The sequence below is a fragment of the Oryctolagus cuniculus genome, chromosome 8, assembly GCF_051225735.1.
Source record: "Oryctolagus cuniculus isolate XC-2025 breed Fujian yellow rabbit chromosome 8, ASM5122573v1, whole genome shotgun sequence".
NCBI lineage: Eukaryota > Metazoa > Chordata > Mammalia > Lagomorpha > Leporidae > Oryctolagus > Oryctolagus cuniculus.
The window spans coordinates 127,381,157-127,397,915 of NC_142874.1; the positions used below are offsets into that span (position 1 = coordinate 127,381,157).

The window sequence follows — 16,759 nt, forward strand, 5'->3', positions numbered from 1 at the left end:
TCTTTAAGGTACTTACATTACTTTTTTTCTTTAAACTTTTGAAATGGTAATAAATTACAGCTCTTTAGTCCATTGTCTCTTGTATATATTTGGACTAACTCAGTTGTAGGAATCTGAAAATAATCTGTATGTAGATATGTGATTTTTAAATTTTCACATCAACACAATGATTTATATATGTTTAAGTTCCAATACATACTTATTAATGCTCAGACTTTATGTTCTATCTCCCTTCATATCCTAAGAGTCCTCATTAATTGACACTGCCTCTACATTTGAAGGAAAGCCTTACCTTCCTAACAATTTACTTAATATCAGATTAGACCTTAAAATGATTCTCAAACTTTATTGAGTAAAGCAGATACCAATAGTGTGTGTCAAAATGGCAGATCTGGACCAACTCCCAGAAATTCTAAATCGGTAAATCTGAGGGAAGCTTAGAACTCTGCATATTTTCAAGCATCTGAGATACCTCATTGAATTGGTTGTCTAATTCAGTGATACCACAGACTATAAGCAACAGCAAATTATTTTCTCATAGTTTTGAAACCAAGGAGTCCAAGATCAAGGTGTCAGATTGGTTTTCATTTCTGAGGCCTCTCTCCTTGACCTGTGGATAGCCGTCTTTTGCTTCCTAGGTCTTGGGTCAACAAGAAATGAGCAGAAACAGGAGCCAGGCATAGAACCCAAGTACTCTGACTGTGGGCATATTAAATGGTAGGCCAAGCACTATCAGGGAAATGCAAATCAAAAGCACAATGAGGTTTCACCTCACCCCGGTTAGAATGGTTCACATACAGAAATCTACCAACAACAGATGCTGGCGAGGATGTGGGGAAAAAGGGACACTAACCCACTGTTGGTGGGAATGCAAACTGGTCAAGCCACTATGGAAATCAGTCTGGAGATTCCTCAGAAACCTGAATATAACCCTACCGTTCGACCCAGCCATCCCACTCCTTGGAATTTACCCAAAGGAGTTTAAATTGATAAACAAAAAAGCGGTCTGCACCCTAATGTTTATTGCAGCACAATTCACAATAGCCAAGACCTGGAACCAACCTAAATGCCCATCAATGGTAGACTGGATAAAGAAATTATGGGATATGTATTCTTTAGAATACTATACCACAGTAAGAAACAACGAAATCCAGTCATTTGCAACAAAATGGAGGAATCTGGAACACATCATGCTGAGTGAAGTAAGCCAGTCCCAAAGGGACAAAGACCATATGTTCTCCCTGATCGGTGACAACTGACTGAACACCAAAAAGGAAACCTCCTGAAGTGAAATGGACACTATGAGAAATGGTGACTTGATCAGCATAGCCCTGACTGCTAATGGACAACTTAATACATTATCCCTCATAGTATTTTTTTTTTGTCTGTTCTACTTAATATGACTGGTTTAATTCTGTAATTATCACACAGTTATTCTTAAGTGTTGAAAATTAACTGAAATGTGATCCCTGTTAAACATAAGAGTGGGAATAAGAGAGGGAAGAGATGTATAATTTGGGGCATGCTCGGGCTGACTTGCCCCAATTGGTAGAGTTGGAAACATACCAGGGGATTCCAATTCAATCCCATCAAGGTGGCATGTGCCAATGCCATCTCACTATTCCAAGTGATCAATTTCAGTTCACAATTGATCATAATGAAAGGACTAAGAGTCAAAGGGAGCACATAAACAAGTCTAGTATCTGCTAACACTAACCGATAGAATAAATAAAGGGGAGAGTGATCCAACATGGGAAGTGAGATACTCAGCAGACTCATAGAATGGCGGATGTCCTAAATAGCACTCTGGCCTCAGAATCAGCCCTAAAGGCACTCGGATCTGGCTGAAAAGCCCATGAGAGTATTTCAGGCATGGAAAGCCAAGACACTCTGGCAAAAAGATCTCTGTGAGTGAGATCCCAGTAGAAAGAACAGGTCTTCAAAGAGGGAGGTGCCTTTCTCTGAAGGGAGGAGAGAACCTCCACTTTGACTATGACCGTGTCTAAACAAGATAAGAGTCGGAGAACTCAAGGGGCTTCCATAGCCTTGGAAACTCATGACTGGTGCATAGGGAGATTACTGATGCCATAAACAGGAGTGTCAATTTGTAAAGTCAACAACAGGAGTCACTGTGCACTTACTCCTCATGTAGGATCTCTGTCCTTAATGTGCTGTACACTGAGGCTTAATGCTATAACGAGTACTCAAACAGTATATTTCACTTTGTGTTTCTATGGGGGTGCAAACGATTGAAATCTTTACTTAATGTACACTAAACTGATCTTCTGTCTAAAAAAAAAAAAAAAAAGAAATTATCAATTCCCAACTTGACTCTCACTGGGATTAAACATGACAATAGGTCTGATCTGATTTCATCATCATTTAAAAAAAATCATCTATTATTTTTCACTTTATGTTTCTGTGTGGGAGCAAACTGTTGAAATCCTTACTTAAGGTATACTAAGCTAATCTTCTGTATATTAAGATAATCGAAAATGAATCTTGATGTGAATGGAAGGGGAGAGGGAGTGGGAAAGGGGAGGGTTGTGGGTGGGAGGGACGGTATGGGGGGGGGGAAGCCATTGTAACCCATGAGTCGTACTTTGGAAATTTATATTCATTAAATAAAAGATAAAAAAAAAAAAAAAAGTTAATGGTCCAACATGGGAAGCAATCCACACAGCAGACTCATGGAATGCCAATCACTTTAAATAGCACTCTCACCTCAGAATCAGCCCTTAAGGCATTCTGGTCTGGCTGAAAAGCCCATGAGAGTATTTCAGGCATGAAAAGCCAAGACACTGTGGCAAAGTGTCCTACATGAAGGACCCTGTGGGTTAGACCCCGATGGAAAGAAGTGGTCACCAAAGAAGGAGATATTTTTCTCTGAAGGGAGGAGAGAACTTCCACGTTGCATATGGCCTTGTCTAAATACTGACAGAGTTTGTGGATTCATGCCTAGGCAGCTCATGTCAAGAGCCTCGTGTGATCACTGACATCATATATAAGAGTTAATTGTTAACTTAACAAGAGTCACTGTGTGCTAACTTCCATGCAGGACCTCTGACCTCAGAGTTGTATAATAATTATGTTTAAGTGCCTGCAAAAGATGTATTGATGTATCATTCTTGAGTTCTTCTTTAAAGTTAATTAAGTTTCTAAAAAAACGAAGTGAAATTAACTTCAAGGTGAAATGATTTTGAACAGTCCTTGTCTCGACTGCTGAGGAACAGTTTTTTTCTTTATTTTGTTTTTTTTGTTTGTTTGTTATGTTTTACTTTTTTTGTGCAAATTGTTGAACTCTTAGTATAGAGTTGATCTTCTGTGTATAAAGTTGAATGAAAATGGATCTTAGTGGAGAATGGGACTGGGAATGGGAGAGGGAAGTGGAAGAGAGACGGGAGTGTGGGTGGGAGGGAGAGTATCATGGGAACAATCTCTATATTCCTAAAGTTGTACTTATGAAATGCATGAATTTTGTATTCCTTAAATAAAAGGTTTCTCTAGGGGAAAAAAAGAAAAAAAAATACAGCTGTTGAATGAAAAAATAAAAAAAAAAATTATAAATGGTAGGCCAAGCACTTGCCCCAGGGTAAGTATTTTCAGGGAACTCAGGTTAATTATTATAACACTCATTCTTTATCATACTTGTGAAAAAAGATAATGATATAGCTTTTTACCATCCTTGCAAGGAAGTTTAAGTTGATTTTGAACCAGCAAAAAAGATGGCTTTAGGAAAAAACAAAATATGTAAATTTCATTTATTTCATCAAAATGTGGCATAGAGAATTTCCGTTGGAAAACTTCTAGTATATTTTGTGTCTCTGGCCTTTAACTTAATAATTTGTCAAGTTAGATTTCTGTAAAACCTAGTGAGATTTCTTGGGAATTGGTAGGATTTAGGAGGACTAAAGAATCTACTGTGGGAATTATATAGAGGAAATACATTTAGTTGAAACCTAAGAAAATAAAAAGTCCACTTAGAATGTAGTATATCTTTTAGCTTATATCAGTGCATGGCAGCACATGTATCTCCGAGTTAGTCCCACAGCCATTCTGTTGTTTTCCAGTGAACTGGTTTCATTCTGATATGATAAAATTGTATGCTACAGTGAATGATTTGGTGGTAAAGCTCAGGAAAACAGATTTTCCTTAAAAGTGAAATCTTCCTTTTGAAAATAGGAATTAACCAGGATACATGAAGGTAGGTTGCATATTCTCTTTCATTCATTGTGTGGAATTTTCTTCAGCTTCTCAATTCTTCCCTCTACATTGGGTTCTTGGCCTAGAAATTATGAATGGGAAAAATTTAATTAAAGAGTCAGTATCAGGAAAAAAGGTGATTGCTTATTTTCAACAGGTGTTGATTGTCCTGCTTATGCCTGGAACATTGGTAGTATGTTTAGTAAATGTTAGTGAAATACCGAATATTCAAGTGCTTTTTAATTTTTATTTTCTCCCAAACCTGTAACTTGATTCCTAATAAATTTTTTCTCTAGGTAATCTTTTTTCTTTCCATTAATTTAACATCACTTATGTACTATACTACGTTTTGAAGTGACTTTTAGTTTAAACTGCTGATTACTAAAATTAAGAAAAATAAATTGTTCTACTTAATACCATTGGTTGAACTCTGTAATTAACACACAATTATCTTAGTCATTTAAATTTAACTGAAAAGTGATCCCTGTTGAATATAAGAGTGGGAATAGAGAGGGAGGAGACGTACAGTTTGGCACATGCTCTCTCAGACTTGCCCCTAATGGTAGAGCTAGAAACGTACCAGGGGATTCCAATTCAATCTCATCAAGGTGGAATGTACCAATGCCATCTTACTTGTTTAAAGTGATCAGTTTAAGTTCATAATTGATCAAAAAGATAGGATTAAGTGTCAAAGGGATTACATAAATAAGACCAGTGTCTGCAAATAATTGATAGAATTAAAAAGGAGAGAATGATCCTACATGGGAAGCAGGATACACTGCAGACTCATAGAATGGCAGATGCCCTAAACAGTGCTCTGGCCTCAGAATCAGCCCTTAAGGCATTCGAATCTGGCTAAAAAGCCCATGAGAGTTTTGCAGACATGGAAAGCCAAAACATTGTGGGAAAAAAAAAAAATAACCTAAATGAAAGATCTCTGTGAATGAGATCCCAGTGGAAAGAACGGACCATCAAAGAAGGTACCTTTCTCTGAAGGGAGGAGAGAACTTCCACTTTGACTGTGACCTTGTCTAAATAAGATCAGAGTTGGCGAACTCAAGAGGCTTCCATAGCCTTGGCAGCTCATGACAAGAGCCTTGGGTGATTACTGACGTCATAAATAAGAATGTCAATTGTTAAATCAACAACAGGAGTCATTGTACACCTGCTCCCCATGTAGGACCTCTGCCCTTGACATGTTGTACTATGAGAATTAATGGTAAAACTACTGCTCAAGCAGTACTCTATACGTTGTGTGCCTTTGTGGGTGCAGTCTGTTGAAATCTTTACTTAGTATATACTAAGTTGATCTTCTGTATATAAAATAATTGAAAATGAATCATGAAGAATGGGATGGGAGAGGGAGTGGGAGATGGGATGGTTGTGGGTGGGAGGGAGGTTAGAGGGGGAAAAGCTGCTATAATTCAAAAGTTGTACTTTGGAAATTTATATTTTTTAAATAAAAGTTGAAAATAAAAAAATAAATTGAAATATCTTAACTATTCTGGTTCCATCATTGCTCTTGCTTTCTGGTGTTCAAAGAGAAAGCTGTTCATATGGGTTAGCAAAATCAAATAAAATTTCATTTTCTTTTACTTAGTGTTTTATTATAAACAGATTTGAACCCTGAAAGGCTTTGCAACTGCCGTTTGCCGGCTGAGGCAAATAAAGCTAAGTTGCTCCAGTAGTCCAATTGCACCACAACCAAATTCCTGGAACAATTCCAGACTTCCAAAGTTTGCTTAAAAGTCCTGTTTCCCCTCTCATTCGTTCTTCCAAGCTTCCTCTCCATTTTTCTGCCTTTACTCTACAGGGGTTACTGATTATTTGAAGTCCTTTTCCGTGTGCCTTTCCAAGTCCAGCTGTTTTTGTCACTTGTTAATCCTATGACTGAAATGGTGTTTCCCTCAACAGCACATCTTTGGTCCTTCCTTTCTGTTGTCTAGTTTTTCTTTCCTGGCCCTGCCTTTTAGGTGGTCAGGGTGCTGTTCTGCAGCAGTAGCAACATGTGCACCTAAGTCGCCCAGGAAAATTCATCTCTTCTGGCCAAGCACACCCCAGAATGAGCACTCAGAGGAGGGGAGAGTTGGCATTACTTTTTTGTGGTTCTTTTACATAACTTCTGGAAGCCCTCATCCCCCCGAAGTGCATGACAACACAGGTGGCGACAACTCTAAACTGCATCTTTCTAGCTAAATCAAGTGAAAAGGACCCCTTGGCAGCTAGAGGACGTTGGGGAGATCCTGGAGAGGAAAGATCTAGAAAGGGGGATCCTTTCATTATGTGTATGAAGGTGGCACGGGTTCCAGATTGGCCTCTGAGCTATCCTTGCAAAGAACAGATACAAAACAGATAGCAGAATTATTGAGAACTGAAGTAAAATGTAAACCACTGCCCAGTCCAGGCTGATAATCTCTGAGGTACACAGACACAAAGCAGCATAACAGGCTTTGAAATCATGCTGGGACAATATCCTACAGAAAGTGAGACACAATAGGCCCAGTCTCATCAGGAGGATTTCCTGGTTTAAAAAAAAAAATCACAACCCAGAAGCTTATGACATAATGCTCAATATGCAACCCAAAATTACTTACAGAAAAAGCCAGGAATTTGTCAATACACAAAAAAACCTGAGAAATGTGACCAATTCTCAAGGGGAAAAATGCAAATACTAGATAACACAGTTGAACTAAAAGGCTTAAAGCATGTATGCTTCATGAGGCAGTCATAAAACTATTGAATTAAAAGATACGTTTTCAAAGACAAAAACTAAAAACAAATGTCAAAAGCATAACTAAAATATCTGAAACTGAACAGACTCAGAAGTTCTTTGGGTTGCAGGAAAGTGATTCCACAGGAAAACTGAATTTCAGGAAAAACTTCAACAGGAATGATAAGTATCCAGATAAAAAATGGAAAGTATTTCAAAATAAAAGCACATATCACACTGTTCATTGGGGTTTTTCTATATGTAAACACAGTCCCTGTGATGGCTCTAACAAAAGGCAGAGAATAGGGCTGCAAATCTACTAATTAAAGAAATAAAAATACTAATTCTAAATAGACTGAAAAAGGTTAGTTATGTATACTGTAATTTCTAGAGCAACCACTTTAAGTAATAATATAAATATAGCCAAAAAAATAGATGAAATACTCAAAAGCATTCACATGGCCCAGGAGGGCAGGATGGGAGAACATAGGTAATAAGCAGAGAACAAATAGCAAAGTATTAGACACAAATCCAACAATAGCAAAAACCATAGTGAACGTTGTGGGGAGCAACCGGACTAGACTGAGTTACTGGAATTAAGACTTATTCTATGCATCTGCTCTCCCACAATGTGGCGCTGGGAGAGAAGTAAACAGCTTCCGCACAGCTGCCTCCAGTTCAACTAATAAACTGTAGGACTTGCTATTGATTGGAGGAGAGCAGCGTACTCGGCGTGTGGGCAGCCGAGTTAGGATTGGCGGAGGAGGACTATAAAGGAGGAGAGAGACGGCATGCACCAGGAACATCTAAGGGGAACATCTAAGGGAACACCTGTGCAGCCCCCCAGAGAGCCGGCCGGTGGTGTGCCGCTCCCCTGCGGAAGTGGGGAATGTGGCCAGGGGGAACTGCCCTTCCACGGAGGTGGAAGGGATAGTAGCCAACCCGGGAAGAACCAGCAGCAAACCCGGGGAGGGCCGAGCAGATGAAAGAACAGCGCAGGGTCCTGTGTCGTTCCTCCGCGAAGAGGGGGAGCGACAAACGTAAATAATCCAAAGTCAGAGATTTTTAGATTGGATTTACTAATAAGAATTCAACTACACGTTTTCCACAAGAAACCTACTTTAAGTAGGAGAAACATAGATAAAAGTAAATAGGTTGAAAGTAACCATGCAACATTAACAAAAAATGCTGGAGTGATTGGCTATATTAATATCAAAGTAAGGAAAATCATATAAAAGCAAGGATATCAATCACTAAGAAGATATCAAATCTTAAAAGTTTGTTCATTTCATAGTGGACAGAGATTAAAGTAACCCACATGATTTCTGTGGGGAGCAAACCGGACTAGACTGAGTTACTGGAATTAAGACTTATTCTATGCATCTGCTCTCCCACAATATGGCACTGGGAGAGAAGTAAACAGCTTCCGCACAGCTGCCTCCAGTTCAACCAATTAACTGTAGGACTTGCTCCTGATTGGAGAGCAGCGTACTCGGCGTGTGGGCAGCCGAGTTAGGATTGGTGGAGGAGGACTATAAAGGAGGAGAGAGACGGCATGCACCAGGAACATCTATGGGGAACATCTAAGGGAACCCGTGCAGCCCCCGAGAAAGCCGGCCGGCGGTGTGCCGCTCCCCTGCGGAAGTGGGGAATGCGGCCAGGGGGAACTGCCCTTCCACGGAGGTGGAAGGGATAGTAGCCAACCCGGGAAGAACCAGCAGCAAACCCGGGGAGGGCCGAGCAGACGAAAGAACAGCGCAGGGTCCTGTGTTGCTCCTCCACGAAGAAGGGGAGCGACATAATGGTGCCGTGACTCGGATATGAAGCCTAGGCAGGGCTTAGTGTCGTTCCTCCATGAAGAGGGGGAGCGACAATTTCCATTTCATGTTCTTCATGCATTGTGTAAATCCCTCCTTTTGAGGATGTGTTGAATCTAAAAATTGCTTCTAACCAGTAGACTGTGGACAAGGATGATTCAATATTAATACAATTGTGTAAGTTATATGAAAAAGGTTAGTCACATGAGTATGGTATAGAAGACCTTGCTAGCAGATTTGCTTTATAGACAAACCCCCTCTTAAGTATCAAAAACATTGCTTTGTCTTGAAGAAGTCAACTGCTGTGAATCCCTATATCAACAAGGAAATGAATTATCCCAACAACCTGAGTGCGTTTTAAAGTGGATCCTTCCTCAGTCAAATCTCAGATGAGATTCCAGCCCTAAAAACAATACTTTGACTACAACCTTGGAGAAGACTGTTATGTCTTCCTTAGACTCCTCATCCACAGAAAATGAGATAGTAAGTGTGTGCTTGTCAGGGATGATGTATTACTCATCATAGAAAACTAAAATATATCCTAATAACAAAGCTTCAAAATACATTCAGAAAAACTAACAATAGTCATTGTGGAAAACAGTATGAATATTTCTCAAACAATAAAAAATAGAACTGAATTATCCAGCAACCCCACTTCTGAGTATCTATCCTAGGGAAAGAAAATCCATCTGTCAAAGAAACATCTGCACTTCCATGTTTATTGCAGCACTATTCACAATAACCAGGAAATGGAAACACCCAAAGTGTCTATCAGCTGATGAGTGGATAAATAAAATCTGCATATACACAATGGGATGTTACTTGGTCAAAAAAAAAAAAAAAAAAGAATAAAATTACATCACTTGCATAAGTGGATGGATGGAACTGGAGATCATGTTAAGTGAAATAAGCCAAGCACAGAAAGACAAATATCACATGATCTTATATATATGGAGTCTTTTTAAAAAGATGATCTAGGAGTTAGAAATATATGTTTGCTTACCAAAAGCTAGAAAGGGAGGGATTTGAAAAAGTTGATGATGGATACTAGGTTATGTTTAGGTAGGAGTAAGAAATTCTGGGGTTCTATTACACAGTAGGTAGATGATGCTAGTTTATTGTGATTTCTCTATATTAAAAAAGTGGGTTTTTTATGTTTTCACTATAAAGAAATGCTAAACAGTTGAAAATATATTTACCATAACTAAATATTATACAATGTGTATGTGCAACAAAACATTACATATTACACCATAAATATATACAATTTAAAAAATATTAGTCCAGGGGCCGGCACTGTGGCGCATCGGGTTAACGCCTTGGCCTCCCGCATGGGAGACCCAGAAGAAGCTCCTGGCTCCTGGCTTTGGATCAGCGCAGCTCCAGCCGTTGCGGCCAATTGGGGAGTGAACCACCATCAGATGGAAGACCCATCTCTCTCTCTCTCTCTCTCTCTCTCTCTCTCTCTCTCTGCCTCTCCTCTCTCTCTCTGTAACTCTGACTTTCAAATAAATAAATCTTTTAAAAAAATATGAGTCCAACATTGAGGTACACTGGGACACTAGCATTCTGTATTGGAGTGACATTTCAAGCTGCTCCACTTCCTATCCAGCTTCCTGCTAATGCATCTGAGAAAGCAGAAGACAGCCTAACTGTTTGAGCCCCTGCCACCCATGTGGGAAACAGATGGAATTCCAGGCCCCCAGCTTTGGCCCAGCCCAGCCCTGGCTGTTGCAGCCATGTGGGTACTGAACTAGCAGATGGAAGGTATGTTTCTCTTTCTCTCCCTGTCTCTCCCCAGCAAATGGAATATGTTTGTCACTTCCTCCATCTCTTCTGTCTGTGTTGCTCTGCCTTTGAAAGAAATAATTTTTATAATGTATTATAACCAGGTACGTATATTTAATGTTTAATAAAAAATATAAATCAATGTGATTTACCATATTAACAAACTAAAAAGAAAAACCACACTATCATCTCAACAGACGCAAAGAAAGCATGACCAAATTCAACTTCAGTTCATGGTTTAAAAACCAAAAAACATTTCCATGCAAAGTAGTAACTATAAAAGAAACTTCCTCGTCTGAGAAAGGCCATCTTCACAACAAAACAGGCAACATTCTGTTAATGAAAGATGGGATGGCTTTCCTCTAAAACTGGAAACAAGGAAAGGATATCAGCTCTCGGCCGGCGCCGCGGCTTAATAGGCTAATCCTCTGCCTTGCTGCACCAGCACACCGGGTTCTAGTCCCGGTCGGGGCACCGGATTCTGTCCCGGTTGCTCCTCTTCCTGTCCATCTCTCTGCTATGGCCCAGGAGTGCAGTGGAGGATGGCCCAAGTGCTTGGGCCCTGCACCCCATGGGAGACCAGGAGAAGCACCTGGCTCCTGGCTTCAGATCAGTGCAGTGCGCCGGCCACAGCGCGCCGGCCGCAGCGGCCATTGGAGACTGAACCAACAGCAAAGGAAGACCTCTCTCTCTCTCACTCTCACTGTCCACTCTGCCTGTCAAAAAAAAAAAAAAAAAAAAGAAAGAAAGAAAGAAAGAAAGGATATCCGCTCTGATTGCTTCTATACAGAATTTCACTGGACACCAACCAATGCAGTAAGACAAGAAAAATAAAATATATAAAGATTAGAAAATGAACTGAAGGGGCCAGAGCTGTGGCACATTAGGTTAAAGCCCTGGCCTGAAGCACCAGCATCCCATGTGGGCGCCAGTTCTAGTCCTGACTGCTCCTCTTCCAATCCAGCTCTCTGCTATGGCCTGGGAAAGCAGTGGAAGATGCCCCAAGTCCTTGGGCCCGTACACCCACGTAGGAGACCCAGAGGAAGCTCCTGGCTCCTGGTTCCTGGCTCCTGGCATTGGATCGGCGCGGCTCCAGCCATTGCAGCCGTCTGAGGAGTGAACCAGCGGATGGAAGACCTCTCTGTAACTCTGTCTTTCAAATGAATAAAATAAATCTTTACAAAAAAAAAAGAGAAAGAAAATGAACTGAAACTATCTATTCACAGATACCATTATTTCTATATAGAAAAGCCTAACAAATCTACCAAAAAAGTTTTAGAAAATGATGACTTGCAAAATCTTAGAATAAAAAATCTATAAAAGCCTGTTATTATATTTTAAGTACTACTAGTGGTTATTTGGAATTGAAATTTTAAAAACATCATTTACAATAGCACCAAAAAATTAAGAGTTACAGATCTAAATTGAAAATTAATCTTGATGTGAATGGAAGGGGAGAGGGAGTGGGAGAGAGGAGTGTTGTGGGTGGGAGGGAAGTTATGGGGGGCGGGGGAAGCTATTGTAATCCATAAGCTGTACTTTGGAAATTTATGTTCATTAAATAAAATAAAATATAAAAAAAGAGTTACAAATCTAACAATATATGTACAAAACTTATAGGCTAAAAGCAACAAAGTTCTGTGAAAGAAATTAGACAACCTAAGTAAATAGAACAGTAGTCAAGATTATGTAGTTTTGGCCAGCGCCACGGCTCACTTGGCTAATCCTCTGCCTGCAGCACCGGTACCCTGGGTTCTAGTCCCGGTTGGGGCGCCCTATTCTGTCCCAGTTGCTCCTCTTCCAGTCCAGCTCTCTGCTGTGGCCCGGGAATGCAGTGGAGGATGGCCCAAGTGCTTGGGCCCTGCACACGCATGGGAGACCAGGAAGAAGCACCTGGCTCCTGGCTGCAGATCAGCACAGTGCACCGGTCCTAGTGGCCATTTGGGGGGTGAACCAACGGAAAAGGAAGACCTTTCTGTCTCTCTCTCTCTTTCTCACTATCTCTGCCTGTCAAAAAAAAAAAAAAAAAGATTATGTAGTTTTGACAAAAGAGTAGAAACATTCATCAATGGAAATACAGCCACACAAATATAGTGAATTGTTTTTTTAGAGATACAAAAGGAATTCAATAGAGAAAGGATGATCTTTTTAAACAAATAGTGCTGGAACACTTACACATCTAAATGCAAGTAAGATGAACCTTGTCCCATCTCTTCCACTTTTCACAGAAATTCAAAATGAATCATAGGGCCGGCGCCGCGGCTCACTAGACTAATCCTCCACCTAGCGGCGCCAGCACACCGGGTTCTAGTCCCGGTCGAGGCGCCGGATTCTGTCCCGGTTGCCCCTCTTCCAGGCCAGCTCTCTGCTGTGGCCAGGGAGTGCAGTGGAGGATGGCCCAAGTGCTTGGGCCCTGCACCCCATGGGAGACCAGGAGAAGCACCTGGCTCCTGCCATCCGATCAGCGCGGTGCGCCGGCCGCAGCGCGCTGGCCACGGCGGCCATTGGATGGTGAACCAACAGCAAAGGAAGACCTTTCTCTCTGTCTCTCTCTCTCTCACTGTCCACTCTGCCTGTCAAAAAAAAAAAAAAAATTAAAAAAAAGAAACAAAATGAATCATAGACCTAAATGTACAATATAAAATTGTAACACGTCTAAAATAAAAAAAAAAAAAATCTTTGTTATCATAGGTTAGGTGAACAAGTCTCACATACAACACCAAAAAATAGAATGTATAGCAAAATATTATTTGTACTCTATCAAAATTTTAGACTTCTGATTGGAAAACATACTGTTAAAAAGAATGAAAAGAGAAACTATAGACAGAAAATATTTGCAAATCACCTGACAACTTATCCAGAGTATGTACAGCACTCTGAAAAATACAGTAATGTAGTTTAATAATTGCAAATAATAGTGACAATACTAATGGTGAGTGAATAAACAAATTGGTACTTGTATGTAGTGCAATACTTTTCAGCAACAAAAAAGAATGAGCCAGTAATACACATGTACATGAGTCTCAGAGACATTGCAATGAGTGAAAGAAAGCAGTTTTGAAAGATTTGATACTGTGATTCCTTTTTTTTTTTTTTTTTTTTTTTTTTTTTTGACAGGCAGAGTGGACAGTGAGAGAGAGACAGAGAGAAAGGTCTTCCTTTGCCGCTGGTTCACCTTCCAATTGCCGCCGCAGCCACCGCGCCGATCCGATGGCAGGAGCCAGGCACCCATCCTGGTCTCCCATGGGGTGCAGGACCCAAGCACTTGGGCCATCCTCCACTGCACTCCCTGGCCACAGCAGAGAGCTGGCCTGGAAGAGGGGCAACCGGGACAGAATCCGGCACCCCGACGGGGACTAGAACCTGGTGTGCCAGCGCCACAAGGCGGAGGATTAGCCTAGTGAGCCGCGGTGCCGGCCCTGTGATTCCATTTATAAAACATTCTGGAAAAGACAAAAATATAGATATGGATACCAAACAGTGGTTGCCAGGGGTTGCTGCTGGGAAGAAGTGCTGACTATAATGAAGAATGTGAGGGCATTTCTTGGATGATAGAAACTTCTGTTTCTTGATTGTGGTAGTGTTTGTCAAAACTCGTAGGACTGTATGAATTTTACTGTATGTGAATTTTAAAAAGCATTTTTTATAAATAGAAGGAAAGAAAAAATAGCCCTGCATGGAACACATATCACACTTGAATTACTCAATTCACGCTTCTTAAAAGCTCCAAGGATGCTATCTGTACTTCCTCTCCAGCATTAAGAATGCCCAAGGACATGCCATCACCCCTCTCTGCCTGCTGCTCTGAGACCTCAGGTAAGAGAGCCTGGACTAACCTCCTCAGGGACTGGAGAACAGGTGAAGAGTGGCTCAGCAAGCTCCAACTGACAGGCAGCGCTGGGTGTGGGAACGAGGCTAACCGGGACCACACAGCCCCAGCCTAGCCACCGGCTGCTGGCAGTCTCATGACACCAAGTGAGACTAGGAGAACCGTCCCGCTGAATCTCAGGTTCCTGATCCACAGAACTGTGCTCACGTCAAATGGCTGTTGATTTAACCACTATGTTTGGGGTTGGTTTGTTACATGGCATTAGATCATCCATGAAGGAGGCAAGTTATGTTGGATTTTCTTCCCTCTCCCCCCAAATTTTATTTTAGATATTACAGGAAATGATTTGTCCTGAATAAGTGAGGGGATTGGTGGCAGCTTATAGTAATAGCTCATTTCCAGAAAATTCTGTTAGGTGATTTTTTTTCTTGCATAAAGCTTAGATAATGTGTTATGTTGCCCATTCCTACAGTAATGTGTTTGTCGCTTGTAGTTACATTTTTAAGGGATTATATTCAGAAACTAGTGAACAGAGAATGTCAAAGATGAGAGTGAGAGGAACCAATAATTTAGATGGCATAGAGAGAAAAGACTAAGGGGAGACTTTATGGGCCAACTCTAAATATTCAATGAGCTGCATAAGAGCCTATGTTGCTTCAAAACCAGACAATGAATTAATATGTGGGAGATAAAGGAAAGACTTTTTCAGACTCAAGGAAGAATTCTCTAAATGCCCAGAAGTGAACCATGGTGCCTCCAATGTCAGTGAGCCCTCTAACATTAGAAAATGCCAACCAAGCTGAATGGTCACATCTGAGATGCGTTTCCTGAGCTGGTGTGCAGGTGACCCTGTCCAGAGTAAGACACTGTACTTGGTGATTTTCTAAAACTTCCTTCAGATTCTTGAGCTTTTGAGATTTGCTGCTATCGTTAGTTAGCATCACCAGTGCATAGTGATGTTTAAGAACTCAGACTTTTACACTTGCTGTCCTTTGAAGTAGCTTTTCCAGATATGTCTGTGATGCAGGTTGCCAAATAGTTGTTTCTTTCATACTCTGTAGGAACAGGGATGTGTTTTGGTAACTCCAGTCCAAACAAGTTGGATATAGTTTATGTATCCTAATTACAGTTTTCCAGTGATCACACAGAGCACAGTTTGTTGCAAAGGACAGGCAAAAGACTATCACATCCAGCTTACTCTGCTAGGCCAAATCATGACCCTATAATGGCCATGCGAACTTTGCACAGTGTCCCTTGTTTGAGTTCTTGGTCTGTTTTGAGATTCTTAATTTATGATTAAAGGACCCACAAATTCTGTAGCATGTCATAACTACAATCTTTATCTGTAGTTTCTCACCACCCACTCATTCTTACTTATCTTCCGATTTGACTTCTGCCTTTATAACAGAATACAATGTGAAGCCTACTGGTCAATTTCCACAAACTCTCCTTCACCCTCATCCCTTTTATTCTCTCTGGAACATCTAACATCTTTGACAGAGTATCCCTTTAAACTCCCATTTTGGTGGTTTCTGTGACTCTGGTTATGATTTTTCTCTTGTCTCTAAATTGTTTGAGTAAGCCCAGTAGAATAATGGAGTGAAGTTCATAGTCATAATACATGCCTCAGAGCTTTTCATTCCCTAAAATGGATCTGTAGTAGATCCACAAGGATACATTGCTACTCCTTTATTTTTATAGACTCTTTAGCAAAATTATTTCCACGTAGGTAGATTTAAAGGCTAAACTACAGTTCCTACCTGGCCGGTATTACAAATCATATGTAGAGTTGTTTTTTTTTTTTTTTGGGGGGGGGTTCTTTGTTTTTTTGTTTGTTTGTTTTTTTGATTTTTTTTAGCACAGCAGTAAAATGAAGAACATACCAAGGTTTTCATCTGATGAGTATATAAATGGTCTCAAATTTCCTCGAGTTTCCTTCACAAAATAATCAATGACACTGAAAAGGTTTGGGAGTGTTACCTGTATAAAGACAAAGTGAGAGGGTTTAGTGTAGTTAGCTGGGTAAAGTTAGAGTAAGAGAGGGTTCAGCCGAAATTCAACGTAGATTACTACGTATTTCTTGATCTCCCCAAGATGAATCCCTCATGTAAGTGGTTTATGTGACTGTAGTTTTACCTGTCCATGTGTCTTATTTATTTCTGACTAACCATGTGTGGTGGAATGAGAAGGCCGTGCCAAGATGGCCACTGGCAAGCAAGCTTCAGTTACTCAGGAATGGCTTTGAAATCCACCTGGCAACAGAGCCTGCCTGGAAACAGGCTATGATTGGTTAAGGCATAAACCGCCCCTTGACCGGATTGGCTGTCTTGGCTATATAAGCTGCTGTGGCAACTGAAATAAACGAGTCTGCAGGCTGCCCGCCTCAGGCCTGCTTTCACCCGACTCCCGGGG

General features: G+C 40.7%; 1 protein-coding gene across 1 annotated transcript in view; it reads right to left on the reverse strand.

The window, feature by feature from the left end:
* Positions 1-3,744: 3,744 nt before the first annotated feature.
* Positions 3,745-16,759, reverse strand: part of STAP1 (signal transducing adaptor family member 1) — a 50,098-nt gene continuing 37,083 nt past the window's right edge. The window contains exons 8-9 of the mRNA XM_051819773.3: positions 16,231-16,327; positions 3,745-4,285 (exon numbers count right to left, since the gene is read on the reverse strand). Coding sequence (XP_051675733.1) covers positions 4,224-4,285; positions 16,231-16,327 — 159 coding nt within the window. The 3' untranslated portion in view covers positions 3,745-4,223. The remainder of the gene's footprint in view (positions 4,286-16,230; positions 16,328-16,759) is intronic.